The sequence below is a fragment of the Callithrix jacchus genome, chromosome 20, assembly GCF_049354715.1.
Source record: "Callithrix jacchus isolate 240 chromosome 20, calJac240_pri, whole genome shotgun sequence".
NCBI classification, from domain to species: Eukaryota; Metazoa; Chordata; class Mammalia; order Primates; family Cebidae; genus Callithrix; species Callithrix jacchus.
In genome coordinates this window covers 42,118,867-42,146,636 of record NC_133521.1, presented here as the reverse complement: position 1 = coordinate 42,146,636, position 27,770 = coordinate 42,118,867, and the positions used below count along the sequence as shown (strand labels likewise).

Here is a 27,770-nt window from a genome sequence, read left to right as displayed (position 1 = left end):
GATCACTTGAGGTCAGGTGTTTGAGACCAGCCTGGCTAATGTGGTGAAACTCCGTCTCTACTGAAAGTACAAGAATTAGTTGGACATGGTGGCGCATGCCTGTAATCCCAGCTACTTGGGTGGCTGAGGCATGAGAATCGCTTGAACCTGGGAGATGGAGGTTGCAGTAAGTGTAGATGGTGCTACTGCACTCCAGCCTGGGCAGCAGAGCAAGACTCTGTCTCTAAATAAATAAATAATAAGTTTTTGAAGTGTTTAGATGCACCGCCCATCAGTGGGCTGTCCTCCGTACTCGAGGTTGGGCCACCATCCCCAGGGTTTGCCTTCGCCCTGTACATCCTGTATCTTACCCCACACCTCTGGAATCGTCATCGTCTCTACCAGGCAGAGGTTCTGGATGCCAGGAAGTGTGTCCAGGTGGCACTGCCATTGCGGGAGAGCTTTTAGCAGAGGCTGGGTGGCAACTGGCTGGGACAGGTAGGAGGGATCATCGAGTAGGGGTTGGCTGCCTCTGTCTCCTAGATCCCATTGTTTCTAGGGTTTGATTTATTTCTAGGTTTCAGGATGTTCTAGATCTTTATCTTAGTTCTGGGAATGTTGGGAACCTTCCCCAAATCAAAGCTTCCGGGTGCAAGTCCAGGGCCAGCCCTGCAGTGGGCCTTTCTAGAGATAGCAGCCTCAGCCTTGCCATGGCCACTGTCTTCTGTACACCCAGCTCTCCCTGCCTCCGTGTCACGGGCATGGGGCATGTGCCCACCAGCCTCAGGCTCTGGGGAAATGACATGTCGCTCTGCCTTGTTGCCTGGCCGAAGGCTCAGCTGTAGGATATGAAAAAACCCTGAGCATCATGATCAAGTTAAAGCTGTCGCTACCTTCAGAGCCTTTCCTGTTAATTTCAGATGGATTCTTCATGTTTTATTAACAAGCAGGCTTAATCTTCCTGAGCATGTGGAAAAAAGACAGTGGCCAAGTTTTCAAACCTGAGGTTATTTGTGTCCATACTCATGAAATAACAGCAGAGGGCAGCCTTACACCACGCAGGTACAAATCCATGGACTTTGGGTCAAGTTCAGAGAGGGTGCTGTCCACTTGTCCTGGAAATAGTGACCTGTAAAGTCTGAGACTTGAAGTGATTTAATTGCTGTGGGGCAAACAGTGAAAGCAAATGCTGGGGAGGGCGGCTCCCTCCTTGAGTACAGAGGACTGTTCACTGCAGGGTGATGTGGCTTTGTCAAGATTTTTAAAGGAATGTTTTCATCAGAGTATTTTTATTTGAGGAAAGAAGAATGTATTATACTTAGAACCTTTTTGCTTGTGTTTTCTGTGCAGTAGTTGAAAAGGCCCACGGCTTTGGATTGAACACAGGGTTTTGAGTCCTAGCTCTGACCCTGGGCAAGATGACTGTTTAATTTTCTGGGCCTCAGTTCCCCAGAATTATACAAAACCATGCTGTGTGGGCAGGCAGCTACTCAGCAGCTGGGCGCCAGGTGGCGAGGGCGGCATGGTTGAGTATTGTTTTACCGGAATGAGATAGGAGCGCTTACTGTGGGCGTGACTATTTTTTTTTGTAGATAATCCTAACTCCTCAGGTCGTTGCCCTGTATCCTGGGGAATGATGCTTCCCCCACCTGGCCTTCCCTATGGAGAACAGCCCTGGGGGTGGACTAGAATCTGGACCCATCACAGCCAAGGCCTAAACTCTGTGGCCCTGTGACCTTGCTTCAAAGCATAACAGGCTTAGAATTACAAAGCAAAGGGCCACCTGTCTGAAGTCCAGTACGGGAGGGTGGGGCGGGGTCAGTGCAGTCAGTTATGACCGAGCCATTCACGGTGGTGTCTAAACCTGCCCTCGACCCACTGGGGCTGCTGAAGCCCAGTGAAGCCACAGCCTGAGTCTGTAGCCCAGAGTCAAGCCCTTCTCTTACCTGGTTCCGGTGGAACTTTCTAGCCTAATGGCCCTCCTTCCTGCACCTGACGCTCTCAAGCCCCGCTGTCCCTACCTGTCCCGCACCTTGTCCTCAGGGATCCCTTCTCCATGGGGCTCTTGCCCCAACCAGCTCTGTTTCAGGGCCTCCTCTTGACCTTCGAAGTGGCCTCCCAGAAGCCTCCCTGATGGCAGAGGCTCCCCAGGGATCTGTCTGGATTGGAGGCCGGGGGTGTCGTCAGCCTGCACTCTACGGGCCCTGCTGGCTTGCTCAGGCCGCTGTCCTCTTCCGGCCTTTGGGTGTGGGTGCCCTCTTCTGATCTGCGTTCCTGCATTGTGCCCCCAGTTTGCTTCCTGTGACTTCTCTCCCACCTGATGAGTAGCCCAATCCCAAATTCCCACGAGCTTGCTTCTCTGCAGCCTTTTCTGGTTGTTGTGACAGTTGTGCATGCTGGTGTCGAGGCAGGCAGCCCTTCTGGCTAAGTCCTCAAAACTTGGAGGGAAGCGCCCCCCTGCTGGGAGCTCCCTGAGGGCGAGGCCTGGCCTCCAGCCTTCTCCTTAGTGCTGAGGTACTTATGGAGTGAAGGAGTCTCTGAGACTGAGGACCCCATAGTTTCCGGAGTTTTGACTGGTACTTGTCTTTTAATGGCCTATGTGCGCGGCTCACACGTGTGGGCGAGGGTAGACAAGCACCTTTCCCAGGCTGTGCCCCCGGGGCATGCTACATTGTTTCAGGCTGGGGACAGCCCTATGCAGTGTCACCCGCCTGCTCGGGTAGGCTCTGTGGAGTGACCGCTTGCCCTTCACTCTTAAGCTAAAGGAAGCTGTTTCTTTCAGGCTTGTATGTGCTTGGCTAGCCTTAACTGATTACAGCAGACACCCTGGGAAGAGGGAGAGGTGTGGCCAGACCACCTAGAACACCTGGCACCTCTGGAAAGGGCAGTTCTGATCTCTGCTCCTCTGGCCAGAGCTAAACGATGTCCCATTCCTTATTAGCTGTCCTCTAATCCCCGCACCCCCTGTTCATCTACCTGGGTCCCCAGCAGCTTGTCCTAACCCCTGGTCTGCTGACACCTGGACATGGGTGAGGGGTCTTGGCCACGTTGCTTCTGAGCTGCAGCTCACCAGCATTTCCGGCTCTCTGGGCCCAACTCGGACACCGATCCCGTTTGTTTTGCTCTCTGGTCACTTTCAGGGGACAACAGATGCTTCCTGTTCTCCATCTGCCCCAGCATGGCCGTGTACACACACACGGGCTACAACGACCACTACATGTACTTGAACCATGGACAGCAGACGATCCCAAACGGACTGGTGAGGCTGGGCAGAGCATGCTGGTCTCGCCTTGGTGATGTACCCCCATGAAGCTGTTGACCCTGAGGCTCAGCTCCATGGATCAGGGCAGAGCACATGGCATTCAGCTCCTCACACGTGCCATGTACACGTCCTTCTGCCTCCAGAAGAACGTGGCCTCTGCTGGGGCTTCTCAGTGCTTTGTGTGCAGATGGCACACTTGGCCCATTTTTCTGGCCCTCAGATGACTGGTTTGTGGCCCCTGTGGCTAGGGATAACCTGTCCAGGGGCATTGCTGGCCTGCCTCATACCTACATACCTAGGAGTACTGGACCATGGGGGACGGGACTGTGGGGATTGGACAGCTAGCAGCTCATGAGACAGCATGTGAGGCCCCAGTGGGGGTGACCATGGCTCCTGTCCAGTCCTCACTTCAGCTTGGTGACTTGTCACAGGAAGAAGGGGAAGTGGGGGAAACCTAGGCCAGGTGCAGGGAGCAGGGTGAACACGGTCCAGGCAGGGCTGAGGGCAGGAGCTGCGGGAGCATTCATGCCGAGGCTCAGCTTGCTCCTGCCAGCTCCTTTCCTCTGCTGCTTGATGAAAAGCTCTTGTTGGGAAAATCTAGCTCTGTGTACAGAGCTGAGGGCAGAGAAGGCTGGTCCCCCCTTGGTCCGCTAAAGGGACCAGTGTCTTTCCCAGGCTCAACACACCACCACGCTGGGGAGAGGGAGGGGTGTGGCCAGACCACCTAGAACACCTGGCACCTTCTGGAAAGGGCAGTCTGGTGGCGGCTGGAGCGAGGGTGCCAGCCTCACAGGCAGCACCCAGCAGGCCCTGGTCATCACTTGTCATTGACCCCAAGGGACAGAGCAGCTCTGAGTGTCAACTCCACACAGTGTGCTCGGGTCTTTTTTTGCCCAAAGTCAGAACCAGGGTGTGCCAGGTGTTCCAGGCCTACCAGGGACCAGAGGAGGTTCTGGGTGGCGCAAGGTTGGACAGCTCAGAGCCCAGGTGTGTGACTGGGGGTGAAAGGCACAGGGGTTTGCGTCCGCCTCTGGGTCTGCCTCTGCATCCTGTAAGCCACACGCTCGGAGCTGAGTTTCCCAGGCTGTCTTAGGATGAGGATCGCTGCCCGGAAGTGGGGGGCACTGGGCCCCGACACGGGGTTTGCCATGTCAGTTTCTGTGTCTGCCTCTCCCCTTATCTTAACTGGGCAGGGCTCTGGGCCCTAGAGGTCTCTTTCTGTATTTATATACTTAATATGTTTAATTCTCTGGCGTCACTTGGGCTTGCAGCCAGCAAAGCCTCTTGAGAAAGAGCCATGGGGTGGGCGTCTGGAGCCATGGATGACTGTGGTAGTGACTTGGCATGGGATACGTAAATGGCAGCAATTGATATATTTTACAGTTAGGGAAAACAAGATGATTGCATTCACCACTCACCCGCCCTGTCTTAGCTGGCACTCAAGATGAGAGGCTGGCTCATGGTATTTGATGTCGCAGACCTGAGGAGTTGCTGATGCTGTTCTCTGTCCTGGCTTCCTTCACAGGGCATGGGGGGGCAGCACAATTACTTTGGGCTTTGGGTGGATGTTGATTTCGGGAAAGGACACAGCAGAGCCAAGCCCACGTGTACCACATACAACAGCCCGCAGCTGTCGGCCCAGGAGAACTTCCAGTTTGATAAGATGGAGGTGTGGGCAGTCGGAGACCCCTCGGAGGCGCAGATGGTGAGTGGCGCCATCCTCTCCATCCCATGATGGCACCTTGAGCCTGGGGGCCTTTCTGCATTTTCTTGCCATTACCCGCTTTACTCTTCTGCCTGCAGATAGTTTATCCCAAATTTGATCCTGGCAGCTGGTGCTGGCTTGGATCCCGGGAGATGCATGGCTGGGATTCCTGGGTGGCTTACTGGAGCAGCCCTGGGAAGTGGGGCATCCTCAAACGTGAGCCCAGAGGGTTCTTCATTCTCTCTGCCCATCTGCAAGAGGAGAAAGGTCTGGGGTTCTTTCTCCTTCCCTGGTTCCACACCTGAGTTGCTGTTGGCCCCTGACCCTCCTGTAACACCTTCTACCCACCCAACCATTGAATCCCAGAGTGGGAGGGGTCTTGGGGAACCAGAGTCCAAGAAGGCTGGAAAACGAGCAGGAAGCCGCTGCCTGTTGGGGCCATCACAGAACACACCCAACCTTTCTTCTCTTTTCAAGGCCAAGGGCAACAAGAGCATCCTGGATGCAGACCCCGAGGCCCAGGCCCTGCTGGAGATTAGTGGGCGGTCGCGACACAGTGAAGGGCTCCGGGAAGTCCTGGATGATGAGTGAGGAGCCGCCTGAGCCTTCTTGGAACCAGAATCTGGATTCTTCTGGGTAGAGGGCACTGCCTGCGGTCCCTCTTCCTTCCCCCATGGTTTAACTGCAATAGAGAGCCATCCAGGTCATAACCAAGTAGTCCCAGATGTGCCAAGAAAATGCCCTCTGAAGCCATGTCCTGACTGATGGGTTTATCTCCCAGAAATGGATGTTTATGTTCGTTCTTGCCATACAGGGTCACTCTCAGGACCTCTCCCAGAAATCTTACGTGTCAAATTAGTAACTGAATCTTATGCTTTGTTCATTTCTGCCAATGAAATCCTAAGCAGCTGAGACCTTTCAGACCCCCTGCTGGCATTAGGGAATTCTGCTGGGATTAGGGAATTCTGCTGGCATTAGCATTTGTTGGGAGCGAAACTTCTCTCTATGGAGGAGGGGGTTCCTCCCACTAGGGTTCATATAGCCTCACTCAGGCCATCCCTGTTAGAAGGGGCCCTGATGGTCTGTTGTGACGGGTAAGGGACAGAGGCATCTGGATGAGAATCTCAGCGCTTTCTAGGGACAGCTTCCAAGGGCATGGGAGTTCTGTATTTAAAAGCATGAACTGTTTAAAATGGGGAAATGGAGGTGGGAGACTTTGAGGTAACATGGTTTGGTGCTGGCATGAGTCCTCAGAAGGTGTTTGTAATTAAGGTTCCACGCCCAGTTCTCTCAGCCTGCTTTTCTTTCCACCATTTTTTTTTTTTTTTGAGATGGCATCTCGCTCTGTTGCCCAGGATGGAGTACAGTGACACGCTGTAACCTCTACCTCCCAGTTTCAAGTGATCCTCCTGCCTCAGCCCCCCAGTAGCTGGGATTACAGGCACGCACCACCATGCCTGGCTAATTTTTATCTATTTTCAGTAGAGACGGATTTTTGCCATGTTGGCCAGGCTGGTCTCAAACTCCTGACCTCGGGTGATCCACCCTCCTTGGTCTCCCAAAGTGCTGGGATTACAGGTGTGAGCCACTGCACCCAACCTCTCTGCTGCTTTTAAATCAATCTGTGTCATGATCAGATGGGGAAGTTGGGAGATCTGTCTGCAGAGAAGCAAAGCTGTGGTCTTGCTAACTTCAAGGCGAGGGACCCTGGGCGCCCCAAGTTCGGGAGCTTGATTGATAAATACATAAGTGGTCCACCCCGTAAATCAGTGGTGAGTAACTGGCCTGAGTTCCAGACCTCTGGGAACCGGTGGCTGAGTCACAGCCGTCTGGGTCTCCATGCTGGCCTGGGTTCTGGAGCTCCGGGAACCAGTGCCTGAGTCACAGCCGTCAGTACAGCCGTTTACCCAGGTCTGCTCCCGAGGGAGATGCAGCAATGGGAAATTCAGCAGTGTAGACTCACTTTAAAACAAGCTCCAGTGATCCTGAAATGCGGAAGATCACGTAGGTGGGTTGTTGGGTCAGCAGAGCTGCCATCTACCCACGTCTGGAAAACAACACATGGTGAGTCACCAGTTGGCCACGAGAATTCCCCACTTAAAGGCACTGCGAGCTTGTCTCTGAGGTACATACCTCTTCCTTTTGTCTTTTGCCGTAAGCTTTGACCTTTTTCATCTCTGATGAAAATATGACCTCTGTTATATAGTTTGCCTTGATTATAAGCCATAGTAAATTGGGCTGTTTGTAATTTAGTAAATTGAGCTGTTTGTATTTTGCACGTTCTGCATTTTCTACAAGGAATTTCATCAGACCTTCCATTAGCAATACCCCTGACTCAGGCAGAAGGCCTCGTAAATCGGCCTTCAAAAGAAAAGTGCGTGCTCAGACAGCATGTGGAGGGGCAGGAGCCTGGTGCAGACAAGGACTTAGTCGTGCTTGATTTTCCTTAGCTGGTTTTTCATGGCTTGTGGGGAATGTTGTGCTCTTCCTGACAGGTTAGCAGGTACAGAGCATTAGGATCTCAGACATCTCTACGTAAGTCTAAAGAATTAGGTCCCTATTGTCACTTTGTTCTGGAATTTTTTTTTTTTTTATAAAAATACAATTAAATACCTCACTGTTAAACCACTATGACACCTCAGTTAAAAAGTTAAAACAGGTAAAGGTCTGTCAGTGTCTGTGCCTTGACTACTGCTCTTTGCTGCCTCTGCCTGGGCTGCTGCAGAGGTTATCACTGTCTGCTCACATGCTTTCTGCCCTAAGCTTGTTCTGACGAGAGCGCAGATCACAGGTGCACCTGCTTCCAGACAGCAAACTTAGAGAAAGAGGGCACTGGCCCAGGCTGGGGACCTGGGGATGCAGCCCTCTCAGTGGGCCTCTCTCGGTGCATGGTTCTGCCTCTGACCACACGAACCTTTTTAGGGTATGTGCGGGCATGGGACCAGTGGACCTCACAATACCTTACCTGGCTCTGAGAAACTTGCAATTCTAGTTTGTACAATCGGATAGTTTGTTCTTTTGTGAAACAAATGAGAATTTAGGTTCTAAGGACAGAGGTCTCCCTCCAAGTGAACACTTATCAGGGCCCTAGAAAGTGCTAGAAGAGGTTTTAAAAAATATTGTCCACATTGCAAACTATTATAAACAATCATCACATTGCAAGCTATTACTCTTTTCCCCACCATATTTTTTAATTAAAAAAAAGGGCTGGGGCTGGGCACAGTGGCTCATGCCTGTAATCCCAGCACTTTGGGAGGCTGAGGCAGGTGGCTTACCTGAGGTCAGAAGTTTGAGACTCGTCTGACCAATATGGAGAAACCCTGTGTCTACTGGAAGTACAAAATTAGCAAGGCGTGGTTGCTCATGCCTGTAATCCCAGCTACTCAGGAGGCTGAGGGAGGAGAATCTCTTGAACCCGGGAGGTGTGGAGGTTGCAGTGAGTCGAGATCATGCCATGGCACTCCAGCCTGGGCGACAAGAACAAAATCCCATCTCAAGGAAAAAAAAAAAAAGGCTGGGTGGGGTGGCTCACTCCTGTAATCCCAACACTTTGGGAGGCTGAGGCAGGCAGATTGCTTGAGCCCAGGAGTTCAAGACCAGTCTGGGCAACATGGCAAAAACCCGTCTCTACAAAAAAAAAAAAAAAAAAAAAAAATACAAAAATTAGCAGGGTGTGGTGTCATGTGCCTGTGGTTCCAGCTACTTGGGAGGCTAAGATGGGTGGATTGTTTAAGCCTAGGAGGTCGAGGCTGCTATGAGCTGTGATTGTGCCACTGCACTGCTGCCTGGGCAGCAGAGCAAGACCCTATGTTTTAAAAAAAAGTTGTAGATCTGGTTTAGAATAAAAAGATAAAAGGATATAACTTGAAAAAACAGTCATCCTCCTGCCTCTTCTCCAGCTGTTTTTCCTCCTGAGAGGTAAAGGCACTGATGCAAAAATCACTCAGGTCTCCCTGTGACTTGGGGCACACCTGAGTGTTACCGTGTTTTACACACTGATGGGTCCCTTGCTTTCTTTTGTAACGGGAGGTCCGTATCCACCCACGTGCCTCCCTCTTGTCTATGGACCGCATGATTGACCCACACACATGCTCTCTCGGGCCTAGCATTGCACCGTCCCCAGCTGGGGAACATTTTGTTTGAAGCTAATCATCACTGTCGTGAATGTCCTTTATGTATGTCTTCGTGTGATGGTGTCGGTGGGATCAACTCTTGGAACTGCTGGATTGAGAGGTGAATGCCTTCTGTCTAGATATGGATGAACCAAGAAACCTCTTGAGCTCAGTTTATGCTCTTTAATATACCGGAGTGCCTGTTTGCCGTATTTTTAGCAACACTATATTAAAATATGTTTTTTTTTAACCTGATAGACAAAAACTGTAATTTATTTTGTTGATACATCATATTTAACATACTTACAGGGTGCACGTGTTCATTACACGCGTAGAATGTGTAACTATCACGTTAGGGTATTTGGGGGTATCCGTCATCTTGAGTATCATTTCCACATCCCAAGCATTTCAAGTCTTCTCTTGTAGCGACTGAAACCCCCGTGTGTTGCTGCCAGCTGTAGTCACCCACGCTGCTGTGGAACGTGAGAACTTGTGTCTTCTATTAACTGTGTTTGTACGCACTAACTAACATCTCTTGTCCCTCTCTCCCACCCGTATGTCCCTGCCATCCTCTAGTATCTGTCATTCTTTTCTCGGCGTCCATGATGTCCACTTGTTTTCTTAGCTGACACACGTCAGTGAGAACATGCAGACTGACTTTCTGTATCTGGCTTTTTCACTTACTGACCTCCAGTTCCATCCATTGCTGCTGCAGATTACGTGATTTCACTTTTTATGGCCAAATAGTATTCCATGGTATATATGTACCCCGTTTTCTTTCTTTTTAAAAAAATTTAAGTTATTGGGTACGTGTACAGGATGTGGTTTGTTACATAGGTGAATGTGTTCCATGGTGGTTTGCTGCACCCATCCACCCATCACCTAGGTTTTAAGCCAGCATTCATTCATAATTTTTCTCAATATTCTCCCTCCCCCATCCTACCACTAACAGGCCCCAGTGTGTGGTTCCCTTCCCTGCATTCATGTGTTCTCATTGTTCAGCTCCCACTTACAAGTGAGAAGAGGGACATGATCTTGTTCTTTTTTACAGCTGCATAGTATTCCATGGTATATATGTGCCACATTTTCTTTATCCAGCCTATCATTGATGGGCATTTAGGCTGATACCATGTCTTTGCTACTGTGAATAGTGTTGCAGTGAACATATGTGTGCATGTATCTTTGTAATAAGATGATGTATATTCCTTTGGGTATGTACCTCGTAATGGGATTGCTGGGTCAAATGGTATTTCTGAGTCTAGATCTTTGAGGAATTGCCACACGGTCTTCAACAATGGTTGAACTAATTTACATTCCCACCAATGGTGGAAAAGCATTCATATCCCTCTACAACCTCACCAGCATCTCGTTTCTTAACGTTTTAATAATCACCATGCCAAGTGGCATGAGATGGTATGTGCTGCATTTTCTTTGTTCAACCATTGGTGGACATTCCGTTGTGTCTATATCTTTGCTGTTGTGAATAGTGCTGCAGAGAAGGTGAGTGCTCAGGTATCCCTTTGACACACTGATTTCCTTTGAATAAATACTCAGTAGTGCGGTTGCTGGGTTGTATGATACATAGGGATATTGAGCTCTTCTCATATATATCTATATATATATATAGCTCTTGGCCATTGTATGTCTTCTTCTGAGAAATGTCTGTTCATGTCTGTTGTCTACTTTTTAATGGGCTTATTTATTTTTAAATTGTTGGGTTCCTGAAGTATTTTCCCTGTTTTCTTTGAGTAGTTTTATAGTTTTGGGTCTTAAATTTAAATCTGTAATCCATCTGCAGTTGGTTTCTGTATATGGTGGGAGATAGGGGTCCAGTTTCATTCTTCTGTGTGTGGATGCCCAGTTTTCCCAGCACCGTCTATTGAATAGACTGTCCTTGCTCCAGTGGATGTTTTTGGCACCTTTGTTGAACACAGTTTGGCTGTAGATACACAGACTTGTTTCTGGTTTCTCTGTTCTGTTCCATTAGTCCACATGTCTTTTCTTTTTTTTAACCATTACCATGCTATTTTGGTTACCATAGTCTTGTAACTAGAAGTTAGGTTTAGAAGTTAGGTGGTGTGATGCCTGCAATTTTGTTCTTTTTGCTCAGGATTGCTTCGGCTACTCGGGTTCTTTTTCGGTTCCATATAAACTTTAGGATTTCTTTTGAATTTTGTGAAGAATGACATACTTTGATAGGGACTGCATTGAGTGTGTGGGTGGCTTTGGGCAGTATGGTCATTTTAATGGTATTAGTTCTGACCGACGAGCCTGGGCTGTTTTCCATTCGTTTGTGTCCTCGTCAATGTCTTTCATTAGTGCTTTGTAGTTTTCCTTGTATAGATCATTTATCTACCTCCTTGGTTAAATTTATTCCTAGGTTTTTAAAAAATTTAATTAAAAAAAATTTTTTTACAAACAAGATGATCAATAGGGTTTTTTAAAAAAATATATAACAATTGTTAATGGGGTTGTCATCTTGAATTCTTTCTCAGATATCCCATTGTTGGTATATAGAAACAGTGACTTTTTTATGTTGATTTTGCATCCTGTAACTTTTCCTGAATTTATGAGATTATAAACGTTTTGATAGAGTCTGCAGGTTTTTCTAGATATAAGATCATCATCAGCAAAAAGGGACATTTGAATTCTTCTTTTCCAGTTGGGAGCCCTTTTATTTCTTTCTCTTGCCCGATTGCTCTGGCCAGGACTTCCAATACTGTGTTGAATAGGAGTGGTACAAGTGGGCATCCTTGTCTTGTTGCAGTTCTTAGGGAAAGGCTTTCAGCTTTTCTTCATTCAGGATGATATTAGCTGCAGGTTTGTCATAGATAGTCTTTATTATGTTGAGGTCTGTCCTTTCTGTCTAGTTTGCTGAAAGCTTTTCTCAGGAAGGAATGTCATATTTTATTAAATGCTTTTTCTGCATCAGTTTACCAATTGATCATATCTAATACGGTTTTTGTCCTTCATTCTATTAATGTGATGTATCCCATGGAGTTATGTTATTAACGTTATGTATCCCATGGAGTTACGTTATTAACGTTATGTATCCCATAACAGCAGTTGTGCTGTGACCTTTTTACTGTGACCTCACTACTTTCTGCATGTTGAAGCATCCTTGCATAACTGAGATAAGTCTCACTTTATGATGGTGTATTATTTTTGGTTTGTTTTGCTTTTTGAGATGGAATCTTGCTCTGTCACCCAGGCTGGAGTGCAGTGGCATGATCTCAGCTTATTGCAACCTCTGCCCCTTGTGCCTTGTGTTCAAATGATTCTCATGCCTCAGCCTCCCGAGTATCTGAGATTACTAGCACCCACCACCACATCCTGCTAATTTTTGTATTTTTAGTAGAGATAGGGTTTCACCATGTTGGCCAGGCTAGTCTTGAACTCCAGGCCTCAAGTGATCTGTCTGTCTCGGCCTCCCAAAGTGCTGGGATTACAGGTGTGAGCCACCACACCTGGCCTTTTTTTTTTAAATGTGCTGTTGGATTCAGTTTGACACTGTTTTGTTGAGGATGGCTTGCTTGGATGCTAAGTGGCAGCAGTGGGCTGGGTGCGTGGGCTCTTGGGCCCCTGGGCAGCCAATGTGGCAGGGAGATAGCAGTGGGAATGGCAGGGTGACCCTCTAGGTCCCTAGTACTGTATGCTGGTGGTGGGTGGTAGCTATGATGGGCTGGGTGGACCAGTCTCCAGGCCCACAGATGGCACATGCAGGTGGATGCCAACTAGTACAGGTAGTGGCAGGATGGGTGAACCCAACCTTAGTAGTCTGGGAAGAGTGCTCAGGTCCCAACAGCGGTGGCCTTGGCTGGGCTGTCCCTAGTTGTCCAGATTGTGTGTTCTGGCTGGGCAGGCTTGTTCTGAGGTCCCTCGATGGTGTATGAGGGCATTTCCTGTGGTAGGTGGGGAGGGGCAGTTCCCCAGGTCTCTGGTGGAATGCTTGCATGGGAGGTAACAGCAGTTGTGCTGTGACCTTGCTGCCAGTGGCAGCAGCCTATGCTGGCGAGTGGGGAACATGCACCCACTTGAACCTTGGCAGTGGCAGCCCCCACTTTGCTGTGCCTCTGCCCTGGTGCTGCTGAGCCCCAGCCCAATGTGCAGTCTCTTGTGGGCGGGGCTTCCCATGGTGCCTTGCTCAAAACCATACTGTTTACATATTTCTTACAAGTGACGGGGAAGAGCTTCATTCTCCAGAAGGTTTCTGTTTCATATCTTTTTCTTGGTTTTCTAGGATATGGGTCTTTTTTTATGCAACAGTGCTTTAAAAAAATAAAATAGAAATGAGATCTCAATATGTTGCCCAGGCTGGTCTTGAACTCCTGGACACAAGGGATCCTTCTGCCTTGGCCTCCGAAAGTGCTGGGATTATAGGTGCAAGCCACTGCACCCGGACAACAGTGCTTTTTATGAATGAAATAGCATTTTCCACATATGGCCAATACTTTTTTTTTTTTTTTTTTTTTTTTTACAGTTTATTTGACTTAGTTTGTGGCATTTTTCTGCCCATAAATTTCACAGTTTCTGACATATTTGCCATCATTTCCTAAGGCTCTTTGGATTTGCAGGTTGTTAAGGAAGTCTGTCTCTACTCTGAGTGTTAAAAACATCATTTTCTTCTGTTTTGTTTTTTACCTCTTGAATTGTTTATTCAAAAGGTGTGTGTGTGCATGGGCACACACATGTATTTTTTTTTCTTTGGAAATCGAGTCTGGCTCTTTTGCCCAGGCTGGACTGCGGTGGCATTGCATCCTCTACGTCCTGGGTTCAAGCCGTACTCCTGCCTCAGCCTCCTGAGTAGCTGGGATTACAGGTGCATGCCATCGCACCTGGCTAATTTTTAGCAGAGATGGGGTTTCACCATGATGGCCAGGCTGCTCTCAAACTCTTGACCTCAGACGATCCTCCCGCCTCAGGCTCCCAAAGTGCTGAGATTACAGGCATGAGCCACCGCGCCTGGACTTCAAAAGGCATTTAAACATGTATCGCCCCATCTTAACCCAAACTAAAGTCTTAACTACCTTTTATATTAAGTGGTATGTCTTTTTCCCTTTGACATATAATGATACTTTCTCATTAGCTGAGTTTCTGTAGGGATTTAGTTCTTTTTCCTCGTGTTTTAATTGCTGGGGTTTTATGACAAAAATATGTAAGAACTGTTTTTCTATTACTACTGTTTTTTTGGGATTTTTCCTCAAATGCTTGGCTGACCTTTTCTCTGACCTTTGATTGCACTGTGACCACTTCTAAAAAATGGGATACTTTGAAAATGGTTCTGCCTTTGTTAATCTACGTTTAATGCTGACATTTGGTGTTGATTCTTCTAAGAACAGGAATATCGAGCTTAGGTGAATTTTTAATGTCATTTCTGCTACTCTCAGTGGATCACTTTTCCTAAGTGATGGTTACTTTAACATAGGAAGCTGTTGATTTTTGTACATAGTTTTATTCCCAGCTACAGCTACCTTACTGTATTCTATTATTATTTTTTTTTTTTTGAGACAGGGTCTTGCTCTATTACCCAGGATGGAATGCAGTGACATGATCTCAGCTCACTGCAGCCTCTGCCTTCCAGGGTCAAGCAATCCTCCCATCTCAGCCTCCCTAGTAACTCGGGCTGCAGATGCATACCACCACTCGCAGCTAATTTTTTTTTTTTTTTTTTTTTTGAGACAGGATTTCGCCATGTTACCTGGGCTGGTCTTGAACCCCTGAGCTCAAGCAGTCCACTCAACTTGGCTTCCCAAAGTGCTAGGAGTCCAGGCTGAGCCACCGTGCCTGGCCTCTTACTGACTTCTTTTATCCGGTAGTTCTCCCACTGTGAGCATGCCTCAGATTTGCCTAGAGAGCTTCTTAAAATGCAAACTGTGGGTCTGCATTCCTGTTTGATTACGCAGGTGAGGATAGGATTAACTCTGGACAACCTTATTCTTTTGTTTTACCATCAGATTGTTTTAAATCTCTGCTATGATTAGTACTTTTTATGTTTACGGGTAAATTTTCCGTTTTATTGAAGTCTTCGCATTACTTTATAACACTGACCTTAGTACTGGAACTCTTCTGTAGTTCTGTTTTCTCCCCTTCCTTGTGTGTTCGTTTTCCTGGATTGGATTCAGTTACTAATTTTGCTTTTAGTTCTTCCTGCTTTTCTTCTGTATATTTTTTCAGTTTTTTAAAGTTATTTTACTAAATAAAAAAGAATGGAAGTAAATGAATACATAGAGCTATTACTTCTTCATTGGGCCCCGAATTATTCTGCAGTATTATATAGATGCTGATTGTGCTTTTCATTTTGATTTCCTCTTGGACTCAAGCGTTTTTAAAGTTTGGTATGCTAGAGAACTTACCCTGTTCCTCATCTTAAATTACACTGCATAGCGATTAGCGATATCATCTGTATTATTATTTTTTTGAGACAGAGCCTTGCTTCATTGCGCAGGCTGGAGTGCCGTGGCGCAATCTTGGCTCAGTGCTACCTCTGCCTCCCGGGTTCAAGCGATTCTCCTGCCTCAGCCTTCTGAGTATCTGGTATTATAAGTGCCTGCCACCACACCCTGGAGGCGTAATTAAAATTAGAGCTAATTTTTGTATTTTTAGTAGAGATGGGGTTTTGTCATGATGCCCAGGCTGGCCTCAAACTCCTTACTTCAAGCGATCCACCTGCCTCAGCCTCCTAAAGTTCTGGGATTACAGGGGTGATCCACCGCGCCTGGCCAAGAAGTCATCTGTGTTAGATCTGCTCTTTGGAGTCACTTTGAGGTTGTGTGTCTTTTCATGTGGTAAGTTAATCTCCTAAGGAATTTTCTGTACACTTTTCCTGAATTTCTCATACTCTTTACTCTTTAAATTTGGGTGTTGTGTTAGTACATAGTCTGGCTATGGATTTTTCAGTGGTGATTATATCTTGTTAAATTCCTTTCTTGGTGTCTCTTAATGCTTTTGGCCTTGCTTTTAATCTTGTCTGATTAGACTGTGTCACCCCTGTCGTGTGTGTTGTTTGCCTTCACCTGGTGTATTTTTGCTCTGTTATGTCTTTTCTTATACACTTTATTCTGAAATAATTTTAGATTCATATAGAACTTGAAAAAAAAATATGGGAGTTTGTCACTCCATGAGTGAGTGGATAAAGAAACGGTGGTATATCTATGCAGTGGAATACTAGTCAGCCATGAAAAAGAACACACAGAACAACTTGAAGGGACCATACAGGTATTATGCTTAGTGACAAAAACCAGTCCTAAAAGGTTCTATAGCATGATTCTGCTTATGTAACATTGGAGGAACAACATCACAGTGATGAAGCAGGGATGAGAGGTTGCCAGGACTTGGAGGGTGTATCTATAAAAGGGTAGTAGGGAGTTTTTCAGGGGCAATGGAACATTTTGCCTCCTCATTGTAGCAGTGGTTACATGAATTGATGCAATTTCATAGAACTTTTCTTGTTTCGAGGTGGCAAACCTTAGATGTGAGACCCAGTGATCTGCTAGAAAGACTCTCAGGACTCAGAAACTGTTGGGCTCAGAGGGAGATGGTGACTGGTCTCTGCAGCTGCAGCCCTTGGGTTATTCTAATCTTTATCTTTTCCTGGTAATAGACATGGCTGTGAGCATGACAGATGTCACTGTGGGCCTCATCAAAAAATTATCCAACCTGGAGATGGCTGTGGGAAACTCCTGAACCTGCAGTTGGCATCAGAAGGCCTGGGCATTCTTGGCCAGCCATCTGGAGCACGGTCCCCGTAAACTCAGGTTTGCCTAACATCATGTACTATGTAAAAAACAGTGAAATTCAAATAGGTCTGCTGATAATAGTACCGTGCCAAGCTTGTTAGAACAAGTTTATCTGTGTCTACAAAAAAAAAAAACCCTGGGATTTTCATGGTAATTGTGTTAAACCTAATAGACCAATTTGGGGAGAATTAATACTTTTGAGACAGGTAAATCGTGTTCACTTTTATATTTCAGTGTCCAGTTGTTCATTGCTGATATATAGAAATACAACTGCTTTTTGTATGTTAACTTTGTATCTTGCGGCCTTACTAAACTCACTTGTTAATTCTAGGAGGGTTTTTCTTTTCTAAAAAGATTGGTTGGGTTTTCTGTATAGACAATTATGTTATCTGTGATTTTCTCCTTTCCAGGCCCTTTTCCAAAGCCTTTTAACTTTTCCTGCCGTATTACACGGGGCAGGACTTCTCATACTATCCTGAATAGGAGTGGTGAGGCTGGCCACCACTTACCCTATGGGGGCCTTATCCTATGGGGAAAGAATTCAGTTTTTCATCATTAAGTATGATGTTAGCTGTCGTTTTTTTTTGTCAACGTTCTTTATCAGGTTGAAGAAGTTTCCTTCAATTCCTAGTTTGAGAGTTTTTTTTTTTTTGAGATGGAGTTTTGCTCTCGTGACCCAGGCTGGGGTGCAATGGCGCAATCTCGGCTCACCGTAACCTCCGCCTCCTGGGTTCAGGCAATTCTCCTGCTTCAGCCTCCCGAGTAGCTGGGATTACAGGCACGTGCCACCATGCCCAGCTAATTTTTTGTATTTTTAGTAGAGATGGGGTCTCACCATGTTGACCAAGATGGTCTCGATCTCTTGACCTCGTGATCCACCCGCCTTGGCCTCCCAAAGTGCTGGGATTACAGGCTTGAGCCACCGCGCCCGGCCTTGAGAGTTTTTATTACCAATGGGGATTGAATTTTATCAACTGCCTTTTCTGCATTAATTGATATTACCATGTGTCTTTCCTTCTTCAGACTATTAATGTAGTGAGTGAGTTTGGATTTTGAATGTCTGCGTTCCATTTCCGGATTAACCCCACCACGTCCTAGTGTCTTACACTCTTTGCACATGGCTAGATTTGCTTTACTGAGATTTTGTTGAGGATTTTTGTGCATACATTCACGAGGGATGTTGGACTGTAGTACTGTGTCTCTCTAGTTTTGGTATCAGAATAATCGTTGGCCCCGAGATGAGAAGCGCTGTCTCCCGTTTTATTTGTGGAATACAGTGCATAGAATTAATATCTCTTTATATGTTTAGCAAAATTCACCAGTGACATCATCAGGCTTCAGAAAGTGCCTTTCTGGGAAGGGTTTCAACTTCAGCTCATCTATTTCATCTTCAGTGAGTTTTTGGTTTTCAAGGAATTGGTTTATTTCCCCACACCTGTTGAATGTAGGCGCATTAAGATGTACGTGGTGTTCATTATTGTTGGGATATCTTGAAAGATTTGTGGTGATGTATTTTCTTTTCGTTCCTGACCTGGTAATTTGTTTCTCTTCCCTGTTTTCTTTGATAAGCTTCCTGCAACAGAGTCTTACTGATCTGTTCAAAGTACTAGGTTTTGATTGATTTTCCTCTTTTTGCTTCTTAGTTCCATTTCTGCCCTTTGTTTTGGTGACTGTGTCTGTGCTACTCATGGATGGTGTGTTGTGCAAATGTAAATCAAGCTAAGTTGCTTAATGGTGCTGTTCGAGTCGATTGCGTCCTTCATGAAAAGGTCTTCGTTTTAATGTCTAGTTTATATTTCGGGAGCATTTCTTTCTTATGACAATTTTATCCCTATTTTTTCCTTCAAAAGTTTTATATGGTATAAACAAGAGTTAAGAGTCATTTTTATTGCTATTGCAAATACCAATTGACCCTGGTTTTTTTTGTTATTTATTTTTAATGGGAAGTATGTTTCTTGGGCCAGCAATGTGCCAAAGGCGCCTGAAAAGTGGAGCAGGAAGGTATCCCTGCCTCTGGGGGAAGCACCCCTTAGCAGACTGTGTAAGTGCCATAATTCAGCCTTAACCTCTTACTGGTTCCATGGGCTGGCAGCTTCTGGGAAGGCAGCCCACTACTCTACAAGTTTCTTCTCCAGCCGGCCCTGTGTCTGCGTCTCACGAGGTTGGCCTGTCTGTGCCATGTCTCTTCCTGTAGCCGTGCGTGGTGTTATAGGTTGGGTCACAGAGGGGCTTCTTCCCCGGCTGTGAATCCTACCCTGGAGGACTTTGGACTCTGCCTGGAACCCTGGCCAGGTTCCACTCTGATCTTCCTCATCTGCAGCCTTCTGCATAGCTACCGTGGCTGGGTGCAGTAGTTGCATTTATCTGACGACCTGACCAGGCTGAGCCGATTTCGTCAAACAGTGGTTCTAGATGGTGCCGTGTAATTAACATGTAAGTCAGGAGGCTCGAAGTGAAACATGGTCCTTCATAATGTGAGTGGGCCTCATCCAGGCAGTGGAACACTGGAAGAGAAAAGGCTGAGCTCCCTTGAGGCGGCAGAATTTCTGCCTCCAGTCTGCACCACCAGCTCTTCCCTGGGTCCCCAAGATGCTGGCCTGCCCTCAAGATGTGAGACTTGCCAGACACAACAGTCCTATGAGCCAGTTCCTTAAACCTCTGCATCTCCCTCCATCCTGTTGGTTTTGTTTCTCTGACTAGTAGCTGGGGGGTTCTAGTTCTGGCCTCATTTCTTGAAAGATGGAGATGGAGTTCCCTTCTGGTTCTCTCTGGTGGTTCTGGCCTGGCTTCAGGCAGTAGAACAGCATGGAGACCTGTCTCCTCTGCCATCTTTCACATGGAAGAGCTGATCTGTTTTACGATGTCTTTGGGGCTGTGGGAAATAAAGCTTGTCTGCAGGCAGCAGGAGGAATTGCACTTCCTGGGTCCAGAGAAAAAGGCCACTTGCTTTTTATTTTTTTTCCGAGACCAAATCTTGCTTTGTTGCCCAGGCGGCAGTGCAGTGGTGCAGTCTCTTGTCTCCTGGGCCCAAGCCATTCTTTGCCTCAGCCTCCCGAGTAGCTAGGATTACAGGTGTGCGTCACAACGCCCGGCTACCTTTTTTTTGTTTTTGTTTTTTTTTTGTTTTTTTTGAGACGGAGTTTCACTCTTGTTACCCAGGCTGGAGTGCAATGGCGCGATCTCGGCTCACCACAACCTCCACCTCCTGGGTTCAGGCAATTCTCCTGCCTCAGCCTCCCGAGTAGCTGGGATAACAGGCATACGCTACCATACCCAGCTAATTTTTGTATTTTTAGTAGAGATGGGGTTTCACCATGTTGACCAGGATGGTCTCGATATCTTGACCTCATGATCCACCTGCCTCAGCCTCCCAAAGTGCTGGGATTACAGGCGTGAGCCACTGCACCCAGCCCCGGCTACTTTTTAAAAAAAATTTTTAGTAGAGACAGCGTTTTGCTGTGTTGGTCTTCAGTGATCTGCATGCCTTGGCCTCCCAAAGCACTGGGATTACAGGCAAGAACCACCATGCCCAGCCCTACCCTTTATTATTTCCAAAAGCCCAGGCCTTCCTCTAGGCCATGCAGGGTGGATTACTGCGTACACCACATAAGGTTGGGGTAAGCCATCCTGAATGGCCTAGAGGCCGTGAACACAGGGCTGTGGGTTCCAGCCTGGCCCCTTGTATGAAAAACCCTAAGTAAATGCATCAAAAGAATAATTAGCACTTTATTAAAAAAGCCCTCATTTTATGATGAGGAAGTGGGGCCTCCAGGAGGACAATGGTCAGTCTGGCCATCCTACGCACCACCTGTCAGGAGCCTCATGTATCTGTCACAAGTGGCCTGCCTCACTGCAAACTGTGACACAGATAACGTAGATAGATGTGATTAGTAAAAATCAGTGTGATTTAATAAATAGTGTGACGCTTCTGTACAGGGCCCTCCTGTCTGTCCCAGAGCCAGCGGGAGTGCTGGATGGATGTGGGCCTGGGTCTCTCGAGACCACGAGATTCCTGCAGCTTTCCCAGTTGGAAAAATCGAGCTAGTGACCGAAGGCTGCAGGTCCTAAAAGTCTTCCCCTGAATCATAGACACGGCAGGGGCCGCAGTCACATACAAATTGAGATGCTTCGAGAGGCTGCCACGGAGTGAGGTCCACTACACAGCTTCGTGGCACGTCTGGGCTCTCTTGGTGCTGCAGCAGTATTTTTCACATAGTTTGAGGAGCTCTGACAATATGAAGACGGATGAGGCCAATCCAATTAAAAACAGCAGATCTGCCAAAGGGGAAAACAGAGAGTCAGGGCACAGGCTGCCGCTCTGCTGCACCGGCAGGAAGTGCCTTCCCTGCAAGTCCTCCTGATAAGTCAGAGTGCAGAAGGACCAGCCTTTTCCGTTCCCCTAAGCGGGGAGATCTTCCCAACCCCGGATCTAAAATGCTGCAGTTCCAGAAGGCCCTGCATGTCTTTCCAGGCAGCTCCAGAGCACAAGGTGGGTCCAGCGGGCAGGTTTTTTTTAATTAAAAAAGCCCTCATTTTAAGATGAACTCCGGCTGTAAGGGGAATGAGTGCCCATCCCCAATGGCAGCTGTCCCTGTGTGCTGCTACTTGCAAATGTCCCGAGTGACCCATGTGGGCTCCCTGTCCAGGGCACCCCGACGCGTTCCTTGGGATTCATTCCTAATGTCCCTCTGCTCCTCTTGTGCAGAACCATCCCTGGCTCCCTGCTGCTGATCCTGACCTGCAGCTTGCCCATGCACAACCCCTTCAGCTGTGGGAAGCCGACTTCCTTCCCAGTGTGTGGAAACATCCAGGGAACAGATTGTTTTGTGCGGGGGGGTGGGGGGGGTCCTCTTCTTTTGTCTGTTCCTACAGGGCCTTCACTGGTGACCCACACTGACACTGCTTTTTGGAAGACAAGGCAGAGCTGAGCAGCCCAGTCTGGGCTAGAGGTCATAAGGACCGTTGTCACTACAGCCTCTGGCCTGATGGATAATACCATGATCCACTCAGCCCTGCCATGGGGGATCGGCCCATGGGGGCTGCCTCCCTTGTCCTCTACTCCAGACTGGGAGTGGCCATCAGCATCCTGGGAAGAAGGGTGGGGTCGAATGACTCGCTCCTGACTTCCACCCTCCCCTCAGTGAAGCTTCAGAGAAAGTTGCCACGCTCGATTGGCTGAGGACGTCAGGGAGTCCACACCAGGGTGTGTGCCCTTGGAAAGCCATCGTGCCTGAGTCATGTCCATTTCGGCCCAAACTGGAAGACAGCCCAGCTCCCTGTCTTCAGGGGAGCAGATCTCTAAGTCATGCTACCAGCCCCAGGGTCAAATCCAGGCTCCCCAGGTGAGGGCACACCCCAGGTGAGGGCACACCCCAGGCTGAGTTTCGGCCTCGCTCGGCTCCCTTCTGCCTCCCTGCACGCGCTCTGAGCCTCCAGCCGATGCCTGGGATCCCGATGCCCTTTGGGCCCCAGACCCTACTCCAGAGCGAGGGGCATCTTCCTGGGAGTTTCTGTGTATCCTCTATGCCCCCCTCATATCACCCACGTTAGAGTCCCTCCCTGTAAGGACAGAAGAGCCCCAAGAGGGAGCCGGCTCCTGATGAGCTGCACTGACCCCTCCTGGGCTGGGGTTCCCCACCTGGCAGCTGCCACCCACCACGGCCCTGGTCTGGGTCACCAGTTCAAGTCCCCGCCACTCACCAAGTGCTCCCAGGTTCTCTGTCTGGAAGACCCTCTGCAGCGGGGGGATGTAAATGACCACCAGCTGCCCCAGGATGGACCCAAGGACGGAGTAGAGGAACATGCGGTTCCTGAGAAAGCCGATCTCAGATATTAGCTTGGTCTGCGGGAAGAAGGTCACATGGGGGCTTGTGCGCTGTCCACACTCCAGGTAAAGGCAGGGGAGCCCTGGCTGCCCACGCTGAGCCAGAGCTGCTCAGTGCCGTGGGCAGCACCAGGGCGCTGCTGTCGAGAACACCCTGCAGCTCTGCAGAGATGGGTCAGCCCGGGGCTCACCTGAGAGCGGCAGGTCAATGCGTTGAAGAGATCGAAAAACACGAAACAAGTGAATGTCATCGTGGTGGTGCGGGGAGTGCTTGCTCTGTCTTCAGGCATCTGGAAGGCAAGGAAGCAGGCCAGAGGTCACACGGGAAGAGACGTTCTCCATCCTGAACCAAAGAGCACGGGCCTGCCTGGCGGCTCCTGGGACATGGCCCCGGCCACTTCCAAGCTCTTTAAGAGGACTTGGTGACACAGCTGCATTCAGGTGTGTGGTCAGCACGTGCTTACCAGAGTCTCCGCAGCACACGCTGGTTTGCTGCCACCATGAGGATGGGGGCAGGGTACCTACAGGCAGAGGAAATGCCGCCGCCTCCAGGAAGTAACTGTCTCCCAGGGAGGTGACACCACTCCAGTTAAACCCACACAGTGAATGTCACTTTCTACAAGGAAGGCTGAAGCCTGGCTGACCCCCAGGATGATGAGGGCTTATGAAGTGACTGAGAAAAGCCCTGGAATCTTCCCCGGCTTTGAGCTCTGCAGGGCCACAGACGAAGGCTCAGGGTGGCTGCCCTGGCAGGGTATGGCTGGAGCTGAGACCAGACCAGCCCGAGGTCAGAAGCTCCTGGGCAGTTTTTCTTTTTTTTTGAGCTGGATTCTCACTCTGTCACTCAGGCTGGAGTGTAGTGGTACGATCTCAGCCCACTGCAACCTCCTGCCTCCCAAGTTCAGGTAATTCTCCCACCTCAGCCTCCCATGTAGCTGGGACTACAGATGCCCATCTGGCTAATTTTGTATTTTTAGTAGAGATGGAGTTTCACCATGTTGGCCAGGCTGGTCTTGAACTCCTCAGACGATCCATCCGCCTCAGCCTCCTAAAGTGTAGGATTACAGGCATGAGCTACCATGCCTGGCTAAATTTTGTGTTTCCGGTAAAGAGAGGGTTTCGTCATGTGGACCCAGGCTAGTCTCAAACTCCTGCCCTCAGGCAATCTGCCTGCCTCGGCCTCCCATAGTGCTGGGATTACAGGCATGAGCCACCATGCCCAGCTGGCAGTTCTCAGCTCAGCATGCCACAGCTTCCCTCCTGCACTCAGCGCCAGATCAGAGGGTTCAGCCGTGAGCTCGGAGCTGTCTCCTGGAGCATGTGTGTTAAGGTGGAGGCTGAGACAGGGCCTGGGCATCTGATTTTTTAGGTGCCCAGGGGTGCTGACACCACTGCTGGGACCCCACTCTGAGGACCACCAGCTTGGATGAAAGAGAGCCCGTCTCTCCCACCCCAAGCTGGACAAGACCTTCACTGCCTTCCCAGGTGAGTAAGAATGCTCGGGAAACATAGAGCTGTTCTGCTAGGGGCAGAGAGAGGGGCAAGTGAAGGTGGACTCTAGGCTGGACAGGAGGAGAGCTGGAGGAGAAAAGGACACAGGGTGCCTGGCCAGGGTCCCACCCCCTTCCTGCACATGGGCTGTGATGTAAAAGGTCCCAGGGGTCAGCCTGCCTAATTTCCCACCTAGGTCATTGCCTGTCCTGGCCCAGAGCTCCATGAACCTGCAGGCCACAAAAAAGTGACCTGGTACCAGATCCGAATCAGTCACCTCTAGACAATAAGACAGGAGGATCTTTTAGCAGGGTTCTGCTTGTTTCCTGGTGACAATAAAAGGAACGGGGGCCATCCTGTCCATCCCAACTCTGATCCCGGCCATGTCATCCCCATCCCACTGGCCTCTGCAGTTTCCAGGCACACACCTGGCAACGTCCCTTCTTCCAGGGGTCACCCTTCCCCTTCCCCTCCGCCTCAGGCCTCCTCTCCCTCTGATGGCATCACACTGTCCTGTGGGTGATGTACTTGTTTGCCTCTCCCAGATGTGAGCCACAGCAGGAGGGCAGGGCCTGCAGTCCCCAGCATCTGCCCTGCACCGGGGCTTGAGCAAGCAGTGGAGTCCCTTGCTCACCTCCTTCCAGAAGATAAAGAGGGTCCCACTGATGATGACGGCCGCGGACATGAGGATCTTCAGGATGAGGGCTCTGCTGAGGATGGTGTCCCCCACGCTCCGTGGTGGCTGCCTGAGGGCGTCTTTGTCAACGGGCTCTACCCCCAGGCTGCTCCCAACAAAACACAGACACTTGGAAATGAACCAGGACTGAAAAAAGGACACTTGAAACAGCTGTGCCTACATCTTCCAGGACAAGCTGGCAGTGGGCAGGGCCAGGCATTTGCTGAATGCCCCCAGGCATCCCGCATGTCCTCTTTGGCGCCTTCCAGAAGCCCCAGAGCCTAGGCCCCTCCATCTGCCCCCAGACAGTGAAGGAAGACCACCCAGTGAGGCCAACCACACACAGTTCCATACGCCCAGGCTCACTCCATCACCACAAGGGGACCCCCAACGTTGGGCCTGGAGAAACAGGCTCTGCCCTCCGCAGGGCCCCTCATCGGTGGAGGAAGACCTGCCTCCAGCCAACTCCACACAGCAGGGTTGACGCTAGACCAGCAGCGGGCGGCATGGCAGGAGCAGCTGGGTGACACCCCACTGCTCAGACACAGCTGAGGCCAGCTTCTTGGCCCCATTTCCGCTCGCGGGGACCGGGGGCAGGAGAGGTAACCCTCACACTTGGCTGTGGGGACACAAATGAGGACTCTTTCCCTTGGCCGCTGGCAATGGTGATAACAGCAGCACTGAGCCAGCTCCAGTGGAAGCACTGTTGGCTCTGTGCTCACACGGTTACGTTCGCATGGCCACGTGGGTCCCCTGACTCCAAAGCCCATTCCTTCCCCTGGGCCACTCGGCTAGCTTAATATCCCCTTGTTGTTCGGGATATTAAGTTGTGCCACAGGTGAACTCCTGAACACCTACTGGGGTAACAAGTACTTTATCTCTAGACTGCAGGGATAAAACAAACTCTGCCTCGATGAAGCTGATGTTCTAAAGGGGAGCCAGATCATCATCACATCCATAAGGAAAGGTATGGACGTATTTCCTCTCTCTGGAAAAATACAGCAGCATGAGGAGATGGAGTGGGAGTGCAATCAGGGAAGACTTCCTGAAGGCAGTGACGGGAATGAAGAATGAGAATGAGCCAGGCAGGCTGCCCAGGGAGAGCATCCCGGCAGAGGGAGCAGAGAGTTCCATCCTCTGCCAACCCAGGTACTTTCTCCTCTGCCTTCTACCCTCAGTCTCACTCCAGTGCTAGACACTCCAGTTTTCTGGGAACTCCTGATGGAAAGTGGCTGTGTTTGTTCATCCCTATAGCCTTGGGGCACAGCCAGCAGCCCCTGGAGGAAGCCCTGCAGGGGGGTAACGGGACGTAGAACCCTGCCCGGCCTCACCTCTGCGCAGGGGGCCCGTCCATGATGATGTTGATCCACAGGATCTGCATGGCGTTGAGAGGGCTGGGCAGGTTGAACACGGTGGACAGAGTGATGAGACTCAGGGCGGAGATGCTCCTGTGGGGCACACGCAGCCAGTCAGGGGCTGCCCAGCAGGCTTGGCGCCTCATGCCCTCGGAAAGCCAGCCTCTACTTACGTGCTCAGCTGGAAGCGGACGAAGTTTTTGATGTTGTAAAAAATCCCCTTCCCTTCCTCCACTGCATTCCTGCGAGAGAAGAGAGCCGCTTACTCACAGAGGCCCTGCGGGAGGACTCCAGCAGCCGTGTCGGTTGCTGCAGGGGGCAGTGGTGACGTGCACAGATGGATGGCAGACTTGGACTTGCTGGCTTTCTTGGGGACACATCTGTAGGAGATGGTGGTAGTCTAACAGGTGACCCTCGGCCACTGGGGACTGATCCTCAAGCCACGTTTGCCCTTCTGTGCCAAGTGTACATTTGATGCCTCCAATCCAATCATAAATTACTCTCCTGTCGAGCCCAGGGACCCCATCCCTGCCTGGACTCCTGAGTGTTCCGTGCCTCTCAGCGATTCACCAAAGAAAAGAAAGACACAGCAAAACCAGTCAGGCCTGAAAGTGAGGTCGGTGGGGGGACAGTAAGAAGGGAGGGATGGGGAGGCTGAAGGATGCTACTTACTTGTATCTTTAGAAGGCTCTTCGTGGAAGCCCTTTTAAACCTTGACCTGGGGTCACTAGTGTCGAAAAGCAATCTACAAACCACCCCCACCCCCAGATTTTTCTAAAAAATTTTGCAAAAGAACTGTAGAGCTGATAGGACTTTTTTTTTTTTGGTGACTGTGTTAGGGCTTCCTATGATGAGTCAGTCGTGGAGACACCTTTGCAAAATGGGTGATCACACCTAACCTTAGCATCTGTTCATTTGAATTTCTGATAACAGCCTTAGAAAAGCTTTCCCTTGCCGGGCGCGGTAGCTCACGCTTGTAATTTCAGCACTTTGGGAGGCCAAGGTGGGTAGATCGGGAGGTCAGGAGTTTGAGACCAACATGGTGAAACCCCATCTCTACTACAGATACAAAGAATTAGCCAGGTGTGGTGGCACACGCCTGTAGTCCCAGCTACTCGTGAGGCTGAGACAGGAGAATCGCTTGAACCCGGGAGGCAGAGGTTGCGGTGAGCTGAGATCTCACCATCACACTCCAGCCTGGGCAACAGGGCGCGACTGTCTCAAAAAAAATTTTTTTTCCCTTACTTCCAACTACTGTGATTTCCTTAGGAGGGAGTTTGAACTAATTAAAATTAGATCCAGAGGGAAGGTAAATATATTAAGAAAAAAAATACATAAAAGTGAAACGGAACAACTAGCTTTACACAATCCCAGACCCTAGAGAGCCCACCGGTGGTTCTTTTCAGTGCATGAGATGCACATATCAACATGCTGGCCTCCAACTGAGGAGCTTCGCTTCATCCCTTCTCACCTGACACTCCAGTGCCTGCGTGCCTCTGGCTGCAGGTTTTCCTGACAGATTCGGCTGCTGTCCACCGGCCTGAGCCAGGCGGGCACTCCCAGTAACACACGAAACACACCCGCAGGCAGCGAATCCCATCTCTGCTTCGTGTCTGTAACGTGCCCCAGA

General features: G+C 49.3%; 2 protein-coding genes and 1 long non-coding RNA gene across 16 annotated transcripts in view; 2 read left to right on the top strand and 1 right to left on the bottom strand.

The window, feature by feature from the left end:
- MEAK7 (MTOR associated protein MEAK7) overlaps positions 1–8,819 on the top strand; it is a 33,725-nt gene extending 24,906 nt beyond the window's left edge. For 5 of the 10 annotated variants that reach the window (XM_008986311.4, XM_078357886.1, XM_008986313.5 and 2 more), the window contains exons 6-8: positions 3,120–3,238; positions 4,767–4,946; positions 5,424–8,819. In XM_008986311.4, the coding sequence (XP_008984559.3) occupies positions 3,120–3,238; positions 4,767–4,946; positions 5,424–5,537 (413 nt within the window). In that variant the 3' untranslated portion in view covers positions 5,538–8,819. Of the gene's footprint in view, positions 1–3,119; positions 3,239–4,766; positions 4,947–5,044; positions 5,392–5,423 lie in introns of those variants that run through there. The other 5 variants (XM_078357885.1, XM_078357884.1, XM_078357882.1 and 2 more) reach the window with 3 other exon arrangements.
- An 11,683-nt stretch (positions 8,820–20,502) lies between these two features.
- The window catches only part of ATP2C2 (ATPase secretory pathway Ca2+ transporting 2), a 93,934-nt gene continuing 86,666 nt past the window's right edge, over positions 20,503–27,770 (bottom strand). For 2 of the 4 annotated variants that reach the window (XM_002761223.6, XM_078357879.1), the window contains 6 exons: positions 26,314–26,382; positions 26,117–26,233; positions 24,744–24,891; positions 22,810–22,908; positions 22,495–22,636; positions 20,503–21,069 (listed from right to left, as the gene is read on the bottom strand). In XM_002761223.6, the coding sequence (XP_002761269.4) occupies positions 20,951–21,069; positions 22,495–22,636; positions 22,810–22,908; positions 24,744–24,891; positions 26,117–26,233; positions 26,314–26,382 (694 nt within the window). In that variant the 3' untranslated portion in view covers positions 20,503–20,950. Of the gene's footprint in view, positions 21,070–21,506; positions 22,637–22,809; positions 22,909–24,743; positions 24,892–25,170; positions 25,185–25,930; positions 26,004–26,116; positions 26,234–26,313; positions 26,383–27,770 lie in introns of those variants that run through there. The other 2 variants (XM_008986310.5, XM_035281640.3) reach the window with 2 other exon arrangements.
- LOC118149675 (uncharacterized) lies at positions 21,185–26,936 on the top strand. 2 transcript variants are annotated; one of them, XR_013530237.1, is made up of 3 exons: positions 21,185–23,059; positions 23,988–24,103; positions 24,655–26,936. It is a non-coding gene; the product is annotated as an uncharacterized LOC118149675 (long non-coding RNA). The 2 variants fall into 2 exon arrangements; XR_008478167.2 differs by lacking the exon at positions 21,185–23,059 and having other exon boundaries at positions 23,664–24,103.